The 16,914-nt window shown below is 37.8% G+C and overlaps 1 protein-coding gene and 1 long non-coding RNA gene across 12 annotated transcripts in view; one reads left to right on the forward strand and one right to left on the reverse strand.

Moving 5' to 3' along the window:
• Window positions 1-304: 304 nt before the first annotated feature.
• The window catches only part of DEG7 (DegP protease 7), a 61,708-nt gene continuing 45,098 nt past the window's right edge, over window positions 305-16,914 (reverse strand). For all 11 annotated transcript variants that reach the window (XM_088857166.1, XM_088857161.1, XM_088857165.1 and 8 more), the window contains 10 exons: window positions 15,846-16,364; window positions 13,370-13,552; window positions 13,177-13,282; window positions 4,352-4,522; window positions 4,159-4,238; window positions 3,858-4,085; window positions 2,629-2,844; window positions 1,975-2,132; window positions 1,420-1,531; window positions 305-838 (listed from right to left, as the gene is read on the reverse strand). In XM_088857166.1, coding sequence (XP_088713292.1) covers window positions 662-838; window positions 1,420-1,531; window positions 1,975-2,132; window positions 2,629-2,844; window positions 3,858-4,085; window positions 4,159-4,238; window positions 4,352-4,522; window positions 13,177-13,282; window positions 13,370-13,552; window positions 15,846-16,364 — 1,950 coding nt within the window. In that variant the 3' untranslated portion in view covers window positions 305-661. The remainder of the gene's footprint in view (window positions 839-1,419; window positions 1,532-1,974; window positions 2,133-2,628; window positions 2,845-3,857; window positions 4,086-4,158; window positions 4,239-4,351; window positions 4,523-13,176; window positions 13,283-13,369; window positions 13,553-15,845; window positions 16,365-16,914) is intronic.
• On the forward strand, window positions 891-2,223 carry LOC148779005 (uncharacterized). The gene is made up of 2 exons (XR_016048686.1): window positions 891-1,164; window positions 1,398-2,223. It is a non-coding gene; the product is annotated as an uncharacterized LOC148779005 (long non-coding RNA).

Genomic DNA, 16,914 nt, shown 5'->3' on the forward strand with positions numbered 1-16,914 from the left:
AAAGTTTTTGTCCCCAATGCACCGAGTCATCGTCGAAAATTCAGCTTGTTTTACGTAATACTTCACGTAAATTTTCATGCTCCATACTCCAAAAAAGAGTTTCCTCTCTCTAAAACAAGCGATGACTCGGTAATGAAATCTTTGTCCCGATGTACGCATGAAATGTACGCGTAGCTGCATTTTGTTATTTAAATTGTGCTAAAATTATCAGCTCTCTTCACGATTAACATGCAACACTCTTTACAAAAGGAAGCAATAAAAAAAATCAACTATATCCATGGAAGTTGATGGCAATGCAATAAGCTTTCTCGCTCAAATTTTGGTCCTCCAAGTTCCTTTATTTTAATGATGGGGTTTAATTAATTAGGGTATTCTTTTGACTCAATTATATCATCATAATCGTCGTTGAAAAAAAAAAAAAAACATAGGGGGGGACTCGGGCCTTTTTCAAGGTGCTGGTTGTCAACACTTAACAATCCTATCGGGCTTCGTCCCATATGCCAAATTACTTGTACACCTTGATTCCGAAGGACCAAGGTTGAACTAGAGGCTCTTGGTTAGCACTAAGGGTATCAAAGTTGGTCGACCAATAACTGTTACATCCTTGGATTCCTGAGGTGAGGGAAGCTTTGGTATGGATGTATTGAATGCGTGGTCCAAATCAGGCGACGTTGCAATCTAAGCCTTTGATTGTTTGGCGGCGCCAGGTGGCTGTCTCTGGATCAAATCGTATCTCCCAAGTGGGCCAGTAATGCAAGTCTTGCTTCAGAGTCAACACACGTGGCTTCCCATTCAAGTGGACAGTCCGTACCCTAACAAAGTCTCCATGCTCCAATCCCTGTCAACAATTATTTATGAACAATTAATAGATATACGTACAATCCATAAGTTTGTGTACATAGACGTGTGTGTATAGAGAGAGAGAGAGAGAGGCGGGAGAGAGAGAGAATTTCTGTATTGTGAAAACCAGGCCAGGGGTAGTATAACGTGCAAAGGCTTCGCTCAAGAGCAACATTAACCAACACAGAGAGGTCAAAGGTAGCGATCATTTCGGAAAGCACATCAAGTAAGAAAGCCTAGTCCAATCTTCTAAGTTATGCAAGATTTGAAAGGAGTGTTTTGCCATCTTAGCATGCAATTTATGGAGGAATTTGAAAGCAGCAGGTTGGTTTGACATAGGTCCCTCTTTCTACAAGTGCTGATGTTATCTGGGTTGAATCAACGTGCCCCTACAGAGAGGAATCTCTCTCTCAGAGAGGAATCTCTCTCTCTCTCTGGGTTAAATCAATGACACCTCTACACGAGAGGAATCTCTCACTCTCTCACACACACACGGACACATATATGTGCACTTGCAAATCAAAACCTAGTCATGTTGATATTACAAAATATGGCAGGTTGTAAAGAATGGGGGCACACCTTGGTCACATCCACGAAGGTTTGGAGGTCAGGAGTTGGATTCCCATTCACCTCAACAATCCATTGCAGCGCGTAAAGTCCATATCTATGCACTGGGCTTCCATGACACCACCTGCACATGAAAGTTTTGGTCTCTAGTTCAGAGTAAGAAATACCTTGGAAATCGACAAAAGTTGGTTTAAATATGGAGTATTTCGAAATTGATAAAGACAATATTCTGTGAAATAACTGATATAATACATATGAACTTCAAAAAGCTACATACAAAAGATAACTGGAAAATGACCACATGGAGTTTTTCTAAGTGAGAAAATGGAATCAAACCCTTAATGCTTTTTCTTGGACGGACCAAGAAGACCATTATGGGTAAGTCATTATCCGCATTCGAGAACAGTTCTGGAGCCCACATCTGCTAATCATTAAGCCAAGGTAGGGATAACTCTCTTTCATAGCAAAGGAAAAAGGGCGGAGTAAAACTACAAACTCAGTAAAGCAAGTGTATTTTGAACTTTTATGTGACTGAAATGAAACAAACACGACTGAAATAAGTTTTACCTTGCCACATAAACACCATGCCCTTCTTCAGGAAGAAACCCTAATGCACGGACAGCCGAATGAGGATCTTGAACGATACATCCACACCAATTCACCATGCGGTTTGTGCCATTGCCATCTCTAATATCTGTGCCCACAGAAAGCTCAATTTCCAAGCCCTGTGAACATGAGTTTCCACCATAGAAGGAAATCAGTCGGTCTATCTTCCCCTTATATTGAATGAGAGATGTTTAGATTTTCATTTTTGCATTGCTCGGTCCAGATGCAGCTAAATAGGAGGTAGATTTTCCTCTCCTATTTTAATAAAACATTATGCAGGGTAGAAATTTAAGAGAAGGCATCATATCCTATTGCTACAAAAGGTTTAGTTATAGAGTAGAAAGCTGGAGAACTAGCATAAGCATGTTTTCCCTCGCATTTCTAAACTAACAAAAAAATTGGTGAAAAAATGGAAAAGGGTTTCTTTTGTCAACTTTCAAGGGTTGTACCATTATATAGAGATAGAGATATTGGAGGAGATTGGCTAATATGAAGTGGAGATATATAAAGGGAGCTTATATAAAGAGAGCTTTCCATTCCATTTTAATGGGGCTAAACAGATTGTAGAGACTGTACATAGAGAAGGTGCAGATCAGGAGAATTGTGATGCCTCACCTGCCTAAATATTGTTAGGTTTAGTTTGCCTTCACTGTCCTCAAATTTATCCAACTCCTGACATGCATATTCAATATCACGAAAACAGGTGATTGGTTCCTTCTTAATTGCCAGCAGCATGTCACCTTGTTCTAAAAGGTTCTCGGCTTTAGATCCTGCCAAACAACCTTTCACTCGTAAGACTTGCCTTCTTATGGTATCTTTTTTGGCAAGAGCCTGCAAGAAAAGAAAAGGAAGAGGTGGAAGGTGAAAGACATTCAGCAGACACAGAAATACAAGCAAATATGAATCAAGCTCTAACAGAAAAGCAACTTTATTATTAGGGGTTAAGATGACAATAATAGTAAGTTTAAAAATAGTGTGCATGTATGCATGTGTGGGCATGCATGTTGTATTCACGTATGGAATAGAAAACACACAATGAGAATTAAACTCATTGAAGTTTAATATACTTCCTATCTGCACAATCCTGAAAACCCACAATAAAAATGGTGCAAATCCATGCAGCCAAAATGATTCTGTACATTCAGATGATTGAAAATAAGACGATGTGCATCTAACACCAGCAAAATAAGAGCTTTCCATCCTATTGGACTAAATGAACTGTGGGGACTGTACGTAGAGAGGGTGAAAAACAGGAAAATTGTGAGTACAACTGACACTGGCGAAATAAGACGATGATTAACAATTTTGTGTTACTCAGCAATATTAATTGGACTTGCATATATTGCTACACATTTGTTCCACACCAACTCCTTCACACAACCATGTGATAAAGCAGTCACAGTATGATAGAAATCTAAAGGCATCCAGTAAACCAGGCAATCATACTTTTAGCCTTTGTCAATATAGGATAAGGGAGCAATTGGACCATGACGTGATCATGCACAGTAGTAGAGTAGTGCAAAATATGAAGTGAGCATAAACAGCTTGAAAAAATGAATCAATATAAATTAACGTAGGGGGGTGGTTGCCATTCTGCCTATATGAACCCCTACGACGAGGTAATGACTTGTAACGACTTCAAAGTATAACTTGTTTCTCATATTAAGATATTTATAGTAAGTTCTATTTCAAAGTTGAAATAGTTGTTGAAAAGAAAATTATTTAACTACAACACTTTGAAAATAGGTTGTCATGGTTCACAAGCGTTTCTGATATGTGAAAGGATTCAAGATTCAAGAGACACCAATTACTAAGATTCACCATCTATAAGGGCCTATACATACCCGGACCCATTCATCACTCAAGCCAAAACTCCTTGCCTTAGAAAGCAAAGTCGGATACAGTTCAACCTCCAGAATTCTGGCGAGTGGCATTGGCATTTTTCTGCCATTTATGAGCAGCGGTGGTCCCTTGACCCCACAGATGATCTTATCAAGGACCTCACTGATAGCATAGATTGGGATCCCCCGAACAAATTGATGATCTTCAGAGGAATTGCAGCCATATTTCAACTGTAAATGCCAATTTAAATTAAAACACATCTAGATCTAAAACAATAATGAAGAGAGTATTGAGTAAAAATACCTGTGTAGAAAAACTGGCCCACAGTGCCTGGACCCTACCATTCTCATCTGTCAGCACACCGGAAAATGTACTTCCAAAATCTGGAGAAATGCAAAAGGAAAATCCTTATAAGAAATGGAGAATTCCAATTAAGTCAAAATTATAAGCTTGAATCACAACCCTATCACAGCAAAAGCGGATTGGACTGACAGACCAGTGTCAAGCTCTATAACTTCCATGTTGGTTGCTCTATATCGTGGGCAATCAGCTGAGCCGATATTTAAGGCAGCACAAGGGTTAGTCACAGTAGATTTCCTCGATGTTGCTTGGAGATTTCTACTTAACCCAATAAGGTAGACAGAATCTCCTCGTCGCAAGGTAGGCTCTAACAAAAATAAAAAATTTCATTACATTTTGCCGGTCAAGTGAAAATCATAAAAAATGCATCATCTCCTCGAACAGAATTGCTGGCTGGAACCAGCACGTGCCGCATGCAAATATATAAAATTCAATAATAAAGAGGAAGGGCTTCATCAAGCATCTCGACCCACAATGGAATGTAAGAACTAGCTTGTTGAGAGTTAATGACAAACTTTCTCAGGATTTAATAGTGAACTGTATGTCAACCAGAATGATCGGAAAAACAAGGTGTAAATCAGGTACATCTTATATGTCCCTAAAGAGAGTGACAATGATCTCACCGCTCATCACACAACCTTGAAGAAAGAGACAAATGCAAAGTTCAAGAAGTAATTGGAATGACATAGTTCTTTACTCAAGAAGGAAGGAATTATATACATTTAATGTCTCAGAGGCTTATCTTACAGGGGCAGTTATATGATCGACAAGGAGAAAAATGCAAGTTAGAATTCCTATTCCAAAGATGCATAAAATAACCTAATTTAAGATGTACATCTGAAACTTAGAAGCACATGGATAAGCAAACACTGCAGCAGCCAGAAAAACCAGCATATTGATTATTAAGTATGAAATCAAGGACAATTCATGGTTATGCAAAGCTAGGGAGCAAGAAATCAAGGATACCATTACCCCCTGGGGCGCCTGCCCAAAAAAGAAAAAGGGAAAAAGAAAAAGGAATAAAGGATACCCATTCATTGAAAACAGTTTTAATGCACAAAAATTTTAGAATAACATCAAAGTATGATATGGTCCCCAAAATCAATGATTGCTTCAGTGGGTTTTAATAGGCATGCTTCAACAAGTCATATTCTAATATATCATAGAAGTTCATTGACATTTGAATATTTCCGTGGCGGCATGTGTAACATGAAATACCAAAGTTAAATCAGGCACAAAAAAACGCAACTTATGGGAGAGAACAGTCAGGTCATGCACTGCCTAGCTCTAGATCGATCCCTCCAAAAACTTCTCATGCATCTGAAAGCCCTACCTCCCTTTCCTTTTCTTTTCTCAGATAAGTCTTTCATATTCACTTGTATGACCACCTTCACCATCTGGCACATGGTTGTTGGGATCAGGAGCGGGAATGGCACCGGGATCGGGATCGGGATCGGGATCGGGATCGGGATCGAGATCAGGATCAGGATCAGGATCGGGATCGAGATCAGGTGCAAGGGATCATGAAATGCTAAAAGATCCCTATGGTTGGGAAGGCCGTCCGTACAATGCACATGTTAGGGATCGAAATTCCAACCTTTTGGGGATCTTGATCCCGACCTTCTGGGATCTTGATCCCAACTTTTTGGGGATCTTGTTACCAACCTTAAAGCATATGATAATCAAGGATTATGTACACTCTTTGAAGCAAGGATCTCATTATTTATAACAAGCAAGCAATACTTGTGTTGCTAGTTGGCTATAAACAAAGAAAATCATCAGTTTGGTCGTTGTCTTAGTCTTTAAGATTGGGATCGATATCCCTAACAGCAACAATCAAGATCCCTATCTTTGGGGTACGAGATCCCAAAATTTAAAATTCGAGATCCCTTAGAGCTCTGTTCCGGGAGCGACAAAATCGAGATTCTAGAAGGGATCGCCTACAAAAGTAGGAGATCCCCATAACTATGATCTGGCAACCAAGAGATACTTGTCATCACCTGATACATTTGAATCTCCCGTTTCAAGCCTTCAAGCAGAGGACACGCTATTGATCCATGGCAACCATAAACAGAAAAATATTAACCGACAATTGACGTTAGGGCTTGACGAATTGGGTATGTCTTCTAGGGTCTCTAGTACTTGAGAGAGACTGGTAGGGAAGGGAAGAGTTTTAGTAGGGAAATAGGTTCATGGATGGGGAGGGCAAGAGCGTAAGGTTCTAGATTAACATCTGCTATGGGGATAGAAGGCTTCTCAGTCCTTTGAAGTTGGACTCCTGTTATTCAAAGTTTGGCCCCTTGCTCAACTTCCATGTAATAGGGAACAATGACAACTGACCATCTTTCTGTTGGGACTGATTGGTGAAAAATCAGCAAGGGTTTATAACATTTACAGCTATTGTGCATTCATATCAATATAAACAAGCAATGGAACTACACAATATCAAAGTAAAAATATGGAATGAAAAATCCAACAACATTCAATCCACAAAGCACAAAGATTTAACTTGGTTCGGTCACAAATCGTGACTTATATCCACAGGAGAATGACCCGAGACTTTACTTACTGATTTGGGAAGATTACAAGGTGAAATCGAGCTCAAAATATCAATTTCCAGCAGTCCTTTCTCACTCTAAACAGAGCCCAAAAACAAAGCACCAAGAACACCCAAAAAAATGGGTTTTCTTTAACACTTTCTCTCACTAAAACAAGGCACACAGCCAACCCATAATAGAGTTCAAGTCTTTTGCTCACTTTCTCTCTCTAAAACAGAGCGTACCAAGCTCTCAAGAGAAAACCAAATTGCAGCCCAATCTCTCTATTAATTTCTCTCTCTAAACAAAAGCGTTTTACTCCCTTTAAAAGAATAAAGTTCCTACAACACCACAACCATTGGATTAGATGCAATCCAATGGTCCAAAATAAAAGAGAGAAAATTTAAATAAAACTCCCACATGTGTGATTTGCTTTCACACATGTAACAATCTCCCACTTGAAGACAAAACACAAAGTCTCTGAAATAACCACCAATGCACCACTCTCCATCCACCCGAGGTTACGTCTCCTCCAACCCCGAAATTCTTCTACACATCGCATTCTTTTCAGTTGAGACAACCTTTATCAACATATCAGCAAGGTTCTTCTCAATGTGAATCTTGTCCACCTACAAAACTCTATGCTCGAGGGCCAATCAGATAAAATGATATCTAACTTCAATATGCTTTGTCTTAGAGTGGTAAGCTGCATTCTTAGCCAGATGAATCACACTCTGGTAATCACAATGCACAATATATTTATCTTGTTTCACCTCAAACTGGCCAAGTAACCTTCTCAACCAAATCGTTTCCTTCGCTGCCTCAGTCGATGCCACATACTCAGCTTCAGTTGATGACAAGGCAACAATATCCTGCAACCTTGACATCCAACTTACTGCACCACCACCAACATTGAAAATGTATCCAGTGGTAGACCTTCTAGTATCACGGCATCCTGCATAATATGCATCTACATAACCAACAACTCCCAATGATGAATTTCCAAAACACAAGCATACATTTCGTTTCCCCTTCAAATACTGAAGAATCCACTTAACTGCCTACCAATGTTCCCAACCTGGATTAGACATAAATCTGGAAACAACTCTCACTGCATGAGCAATGTCAGGTCTAGTACAAACCATTGCATACATTAAACTACCCACTACAAAAGTATATGGAACATTCTTCATCTTACTTTATCTATCTCATTCATTGGAGAGTCTCTTTTAGCCAACTTGAAATGTGCAGCTAATAGTGTAAAAACAGGTTTACAATCAATCATATTGAGGCGCTCAAGAACTTTAGAAATATATTCAGATTGACTTAACCAAAGCTTACATTGTTTTCTGTCTCTATGGATGTGGAAGCCCAAAATCTTCTTGGTTGGTCCAAGATCCTTGGTGGCAAAATGCTTGGACATATCAAGCTTTAAACGCTTGATTTCACTCAGATCATTGCTAGCAACAAGCATATCATCATCATAAAGCAACAAAACAGTAAAAGAATGATATGTTGAACCTTTGAAGTACACACAATGATCAAAATCGCATCTAGAATAACCTTCACCTAGCATAAAACTGTCAAATTTCTTATACCATTGCCTAGATGCTTGTTTCAAACCATACAATCCCTTTTTCAAGTTGCAAACCAAGTTAGGATTGGTTTTGTTCTTAAAACCTTCAGGTTGACACATAAAAATTTCTTCATTGAGATTACCATGCAAGAAGGCAGTTTTGATATCAAGTTGTTCTAGCTCCAAATTCAAGTTAGCAACCAAAGATAAAACAACTCTCATAGAGTTACGCTTAATCATAGGAGCAAAAAATTCATTAAAATCAACACCTGGTTTTTGCCCATAACCTTTCACTACGAGTCTGGCCTTATATCGATAAGACCATTTGCCTCCCACTTAATAGCATATACCCATCTATTCTTTAATGTTTTCTTTCCATGTGGAAGTTCCACCAACTCCCACGTATCACTCTTATGCAAAGCATCAATCTCCTCCTCCATTGTCTTATGCCACTTTGCAGCATTAGGGCAATAAATAGCCTCCTGAAAAGACTCAGGCTCACCACTATCAGTACACAAAGCATAATATAAAGAAGGCGAATACCTTTGTGTGGGCTTGTGAGGGCGTGTGAATCTTCTCAATTCTAGCTCAGATGTAACTGATAACCCTTCGTCATCTTGAATTAACTCAGTGTCATTCTCATAACTAGCATCACCTCCATCAAAATTGTCTTGAGCTTGAGCTTGACTCTCTTGCACTTGCCGAGGTGAAACAATGGGATTTGCTTCTTGTATATCCACAATAAGCCTTTTTTGTTTCGGCTCTTCCTACTTCTTTTTCAGCAAACATTACATTCTCATTAAAGAGAATATCTCAACTTCTAATAGTCTTCTTTGCAACAGGATTCCAAATCCTATAACCTCTATCATCACCACCATACCCAAGAAAAGCACATCTTGACTTAGCATTCAGCTTGGCTCTACTTTCACTGGGCACTTGAACATAAGCTTCACACCCAAATGTTATCAAGTGTTCATATGACACACTTTTATCTCTCCATAGAATTTCAGGTATTTCACCATTCAAAGGTGCACTAGGAGAACTATTGATCAAATATACAGCTGCATTAACAACTTCTGCCCAAAATTGCTTACCAAGACCAAATTGTGATAGTATGCTTCTTACTTTTTCAATGATGGTCATATTCATCCTCTCAATGACATCATTTTATTGTGGTGTCCCAGGAACAGTCCTTACTCTGGGAATGTCATTCTCTTTACAAAAAGTATCAAAAGCATTCGAACAATATTCACCACCAATATCTGTTTGCAAGCATTTTATAAATCTCTCTGTTTCTTCTTCAACCTTGGCTTTGAAAACTTTGAAAACTTCAAAAACTTGATCCTTAGATGCCAATGGATACAACCAACACTTTCTAGAATAATCATATAAAAAAGTGACAAAATAAGAAGCTCCACCAATAGATTTAACATTAACAGGGCCACAAACATCAGAATAAATCAATTCTAATGCTTTACTTTTTCTATGAGATTCATTTCTTTTAAAACTCACTCTACGCTGCTTACCCATGGCATAATGATCAAAAAAATCACGAACATAATGCTTAGAAATAGGAATAAGATTTTGAGTTTGCAATTCCTTCATACCATGCTCACTGAGATGACCCAAACGGCTATGGCAAATTTGCATATCCTCATGCTTACTAGCTGTAGCTACGATCTTCTCTGCAGCATCATTCCTTTGAGTTGTGCCATGAAGAGTGTAGAGACTCCCATCTTTTTTCCCTTTCAACAATGTCATACAACCTCTTGAAATCTTCCATGACCCATTTCCAAAAGTCACTATGAAACTAGTGTCATCTAACTGTCCGACTGAAATGAGATTTTTCTTCAACTCAAGAACATACCTCACATTTCTCAATGTGTGCTTCTTTCCATCTGATTGTTTGATAACAACATTTCCAATGCCCACCATCCACATCTGTGTAGGATGAAAAATATGACATTTATGGGCAAACATGAAATGAAGCACCAGAGTTTAAAATCCAAGTATATGCAATAGACAATGTTGTGCATGCAATACTAAAAGTGACCCCATCTTCACCATCTGAATCTGTAATTGCTTCGGCATGGCTATCCTTGACCTTAGCCTTTTGCTTATTCGTCAAAGCATAACAATCTTTCCTTGTGTGCCCAGATTTCTTGCAATACCAGCAAGTAACTTTCTTACCCTGTGACTTGGACTTGCCTCTGCTATGAGAATTGCCCTTATTAAATCCATAGGGTTGGTCTCTATATTGTGTTCTTCATCATCTCCTACTGCCAATACTTGATTTGATTTAGTAAGTATTTGTGTGGATGCCTTTCTAGTCTATTCATTTAACAATGAAGCTACAATATCTTTTAAATTAAACTTGTTACCCATTGTATCAGTCACAGTGGTAACCAAGGTATCCCAATTAGCAGGCAAAGAACTCAGCAAAAGCAAACATAACACTTCTTCATCCAAATTCACTTTCAAAGACTTCAATCATGTAGAAATTGAATTAAATTCACTCACATGCGACCTAATTGTAGCACCTTCTTTCATTTTCAAAAGAAATAATTTTTTCATCGCATGCATTTTATTTGCACCAAAGGTTTGCTCAAAAGATTGCTCTAAAGATTGCCAAAGCTTTGCAGATGTTTTACATTGACAAACATCAAATAAAAATGATGGTGAAATACATGGTTTAATAGCTGCCAAACATTTTCGATCAAGAACATCCCATTCCCAATCTTCCATTCCAACAGGCATGGCCCGCTTACCTTGAAGTAGCCAATCCAATTCATTTCCAACAAGATCATCTTCTATCATCATTTTCCATATTGGCCAATTACATTGATTTAATTTTTCAAATCGCATTGCCCTTTCCATTTTCAAGAAAAAATATAACAAATAACCACAATAGCAAAAAAACCCCTTTCTTCACAGACACAATGAAGAACAAACCCTAAGCTTTGATACCAATTGTTTGGGTCGATTGGTGAAAAATCAGCAAGGGTTTACAACATTCACAGCTATTGTGCATTCATATCAATATAAACAAGCAATGAAAACTACACAATATCAAAGCAAAACTATGGAATGAAAAATCCAGCAACATTCAATCCACATAGTACAAAGATTTAACGTGGTTCGATCACAAATCGTGATCTACATCCACGGAAGAATGGCGCGACACTTTACTTACTGATTTGGAAAGATTACAAGGTGAAGTCGAGCTCAAAATATCAATTTCCAGCAGTCATTTCTCACTCTAAACAGAGCCCAAAAACAAAGCACCAATAACACCCATAAAAATGGGTTCTCTTTAACACTTTCTCTCACTAAAACAAGGCACACAGCCAACCCACAATGGAGTTCAAGCCTTTTCCTCTCTCTCTCTAAAACAAAGCATACCAAGCTCTCAAGAGAAAACCCAAATTGCAGCCCAATCTCTCTATTTCTCGCTCTTTCTCTCTCTAAACAAAAGGGTTTTAATTCTTTTAAAAGAGGAAAGTTCCTACAACACCACAACTATTGGATTAGATGCAATCCAATGGTCCAAAATAAAAGAGAGAAAAGTTAAATAAAACTCCCACTTGTGTGATTTGTTTTCACAAATGTAACACTTTCAGCTTCCAATCATCCAATTTTAGGCTTGCATCTTTAGCCTATGTAGCAGGAAATATTGTCAAAAAGGTCAACGAAAATCTAGACATCCAAAATGCAACATGCAACCGAGGACTGTTGGCCAAGAAAAACCTTGAAAGACAAAAGACTATATCCAGGAAAATGTTCGACATTGCTGATTCTCATCAACAAAAGGTTACTGAGACATAAATGCAGATACACTTATACAATGCATCTGCAAACTGAATATGAGGGTGCTGCAAGTAAGAATTTACATGTGAGCTCCCCTGATCAATCGATAAGCCCATATATTTATATATGCAAAGGTACATAACTCTAAAGGGCCAATAATTCATTTTCTGCCAATTACCAGCAACTCTCTCAAGATCAAAACATAAAGGGTGTGGTTTGCATAAGGTTGCAACCTTCAACAATCAAATTAAGATGCACCTTCATATTTCGTCATGAGATGTAAGTTTGGCATCGAAAATTCTAAGAATGGTGCGAGAATCTATTTTTATCTCTAATTATAAAAATTTAAAATCCAAAACTGGCTCAAATCAAGCAGATATATAGACGCATGAGAATCTTAAAAATGGATGGTTCAAATAATGCATTGCAAGAGGTACTATTTTTAGGACTTGAAATCTCTTTTTTTCTCCCTATTTAAATCTCGATGTTGTGATGATCAAATTTTATATTTTAATGTGTTGACCTAATGTAAACTTTTTCCAAGCAATGTCCTTGAATTTAAATTCACAAGTAGGAATACACATGCTTGGCCAAGAAAATAGTCCCAAACGTGATCGTAAATATAAATGAAGCATAGGTCTGCCCCATACAGAATCAGCAATCTAGAAAAGAACAGGACCGCACAATAACCAAATTTCAATAGGTTCAGGACATCACATAAACATAACCTCAATTAAATTAATGCAACCAGCCAACAAGCTACTTGAAGTTCTCCAATATGCCGATAACATCACACAAGAAACAAAATATAACCAAAAGATATTGAGAAATTGTTGATTTGTAATTCCCCACTACATAGTATCTGCAGTTGAGATTTGGATTGCCAGAGTTTGGCAGATTAAGTTGTAGCTGAAAGCTTCTTCTCACCCACCTCCCCTCACATACACACAGGCTCTCTCTCCACACATGCCACACACTCAAGACCCTGAATCATTAGGTAAGGAAAGATAAAAAAGACTATATTTCGAGTGAAAAACATACCAGGAAGAAGTTCAGCTGCGCAAACAACGGCAGCACCTGCTGTTCCTAAAGCAGAAGGATCATAGGCAACCAGAGCATAATTATGCACTGGGTGGAGAAAAACAACCTGATGTGCAAAGGCAAGGAATCTTTAGTGGGTCTATTTCAAGTCTAATTCTCACTGGAGTTAGACAAGCTCAAAATCAGTAACTACCTCCCCAGGAATTTCCATTGGAAATGCAGCAAATGAAAGCATTACATCAGAAACAGATACAGCTACAGTATTTTTGTCAACAGCAGCCAAACCCATGCTTTGTGAATGATAGACGATAACTCCTGTTCCGAAAAAATGTTGTGAGTGCACACCATCAAGCATGCATGACGGTGGTACATGCACCTGCAATTGGTTAGTGATTTCAACAGTCAATAGAGCCTGAAAAGAGTAAATAACAACATATTCTAACTCATTAACTTATTACCTCCTCTGATAACATCAGAGACATTAATATGGCTTTTTAATAAAAAGAAAACAGTTAATGATATGATCATCAGGAGAGATTTGAAATTCCCCGATAGTTAAATAGCAAGAGAGTAAAAAGAACACAATTATGAATTTCTAACACTAATTTATGCATGTGGGCCCTTTCCTTTCAAATAGAAATAATAATCATATGCGTTATCATGTCAGCAAAGAATATGTTAAAATTCCATTCTTTGCTGGAACATTTGCTTTCAATTTTCTCAATAGTTTTCCATTTATGTAGTTCATATATCAATCAAATCTAATCATCATTTTATAGGTATCATCTGCTTAAGTGATAAAAAATCAGAAAGAAAAGGACATGCTGAGTTCTGCACTTTCAGGATCTCAATAACCATATAATTTTGTACCTTTTCTACAGGTACCAATTTAAGTTTGTTGATTGTAATTTACTGTGATAGGCATCACAGACTCCCAGGAAACAATTGAAAGGGCATCTCAACATTTTTGCTGATATCATGCCCAAGAGGCATCAGTGACAAAGAAGAACCACTAAATGGGCTCAAAGAAATTTGGGTTACGAAATAATGGAGGTGCTTTCTGAGTTTAATAAGAAAGGTCAAACTTTCCTAGCATTTATAGGATGGTTATACTGAGTTTAATAAGAAAGACCAAACTTTCCTAGCATATAGGATGGATATACTGAGTTTAATAAGAAAGATCAGACTTTCCTAGCATTTATAGGATGGAAATATGGTGGAGGGAAAAATTATACTTATTTTTATTTCTATTCAATTTCAAAGGATGTATATTTTGATTTCAGTACTGTAGCATGTACGGAGTTACTGTAGCGCCACTTTTTTTGGCTCCTTAGGCTAACAAAAATGAGGGGAAGTTACAGTGGGGTCTAGGGTTTGCTGATTTTGGCTAAAGTTTTGCCAAAACAACCTAGATCTTGTTGATTTCAGCAATTTTTGTTGATTATTTATCTAGGGTTTGTGATTTCGGCAAACCTATGGTAGCGAGAAGAGGCCCTATAAGGGGATTTTTGTAGATCCACTCCTTGATCTCATAGATGACAAAATTGAGGAACTTGAAAGGCAAGTACAACAACTGGCACAGCAGTTCGCGAGCCTCATTAATGAACAAGAGGATCTCGAGTACAAGACTTTTCACTTTCGCGCTCCGAGTGTGGAGTCGGGTGATGAGGATAGCGATAAAAGCCTAGATGCTGAAAACATCACTCTAGGGTTTTCGATTTGAAGGATGAGATTATTGATTTTGATATAAATTGCATAAAAAATCAGCAAGTTGTTGATTGCAATTCACCACCAATCTTCGATATTATACTTAGATGAACAACAAGATATCTATGATAAGGATCAAGATAATGATAAAGAGATTTTGGAAGAGGGTGAAGAATATGGAGAGAAGGCAACAAGGAGGACTAATCCAAATCATGGCCTTTTAAGACCTCATTAATATTGTAGAGGTGGAGCATTCAAGAGATTTAGGGCATTGGAATCAGAATAATGGAGTGTAAGCCTGGTCGATTCCCAATCTGCAAATTGTGGCCCTGATTCCTCAATATACATATCAAGATCCGTTTATTGAGGAATTTTTTTTACCAGGAATGATATTTGAGCCAACAAAAAAAAAGAAAGTTGAATAAGGTATTTTTTATGCTGAATTCATCTTAGCACACTTAAAAACTTGAGGATGAGTTTTCTCCAACCAGGAGAGAATGATGGATGGAAAAATTATACTTATTTGAATTTAAGTTTTTTAGTTTCTAGGAATTCTTGGGTTTTTATAGTTTATTTATTTAATGAGTATTATTCACAAGTACTATTCATGAGAGCAATTCACGAGTTCTATTCACATGGGTAAATTTGTCATTACAAAATTTAAGTTTAAATTAAGAAATATAAGTCATTTTAATTATTGTATGAGAATTATAATATATAAGGTATGTGGAGCCTTGAGAGGCTCAATCACATATAACATATAAGGTGTGTGGCGCCCTGGAACCCTAGCTTGAGGCATAGAGAAGAAACCCTAGGTTTCTTTGACTTGTGCTTTTGTTTAGCTTTGCTCCTTGTTGTTTTTACTATTTCCCTCAAATTTCCCTGCATCAATATATTAAACATTATCCCATTTCTTATGCCACAAAATCCAGAATAATGTTAAATTTAGATGCATACTTTACCTCAAACATTACTAGAGTGGCTTCTATTACTTGTTCGGCCTTTGAAGCATTAGCTGCAGTTCCACCCCAATCATCCATAGGCTCAGTATTATCCAAGTTCTGGGCATCTTCTAAGATTTCTTCTCTTGGCTCGTGTATAGAGTCTGATAACATCCCTTGGTCTGCTAATTGCTCCTGCATTCTTCTCCTCTTTGTATCCCCCCTTTTGGGGTCATTTGATTCTTCTTGAAATAAGGGTGTACTGGGACTACTTTCACCACTAGTTTGTATTCTACCATTTCCATTCATTCCCTCCATCTCTGTACATGAGGTTCTGGTTTCAAGAATACCAGATTCTCCACCAGTTGATGCTATTGTCCTACACATTACTTCTTTTTCATCATAACTGACAGTAGCAGGGTTACATAGTGGCTGTGAGGGTATTGCAGGCCTCGGCATCCACAAACCAGTACTATCATTTCGAGTGTATATCTGCGCTGGAGCATACCATTCATGACGGTCAACAGTTACCAGAACTGACTGCAAACACAAACAAAAGAACGAAATTTGTAACATATTCATCAGCAGCTAATAAAGCAGAATGGCATTTTTTAGCAACATAGAGGCATGTTCTATTCTCAGAAAGTACAACACTGTCACAAAAATAAATATGAAGAGATTCTACCAAATACCACTTAAGAGTTCTCTCTCTGCATTGATAAGTCTCTTCTCACCGAATAAAATGAGTACAGCATGTATATGACACGTATGCAGCACATATCAACAAAAGGAAAACAGATTTACAAAATATTTCAAACGCCCATAAATGCTTGAAGCCTCAGACCAGACTAAGTATCAAGTTCCCAGTCAGTTTTCCATGAAAATATCGTTACTTCATATTTAAAGGAAGTGGAATCTCTATAACATCCCTGAAATGCCACCAATCTCTGATGGTAAGACCCTGCCATATCCTACATGGCCCATGCATCAAAAACAGCAGCGCACTTCTACCATCAAATCTATACAGACTTGATGCAAATTAACTTTGGCAAGAAGTGTTACATTGATACGTCCGCAACAGGGACAGCAC

Source organism: Amborella trichopoda, chromosome 13 (assembly GCF_054954075.1).
Source record: "Amborella trichopoda isolate Santa Cruz 75 chromosome 13, AtrichopodaSantaCruz75HAP2 v2.0, whole genome shotgun sequence".
In the NCBI taxonomy this organism is placed as follows: Eukaryota; Viridiplantae; Streptophyta; class Magnoliopsida; order Amborellales; family Amborellaceae; genus Amborella; species Amborella trichopoda.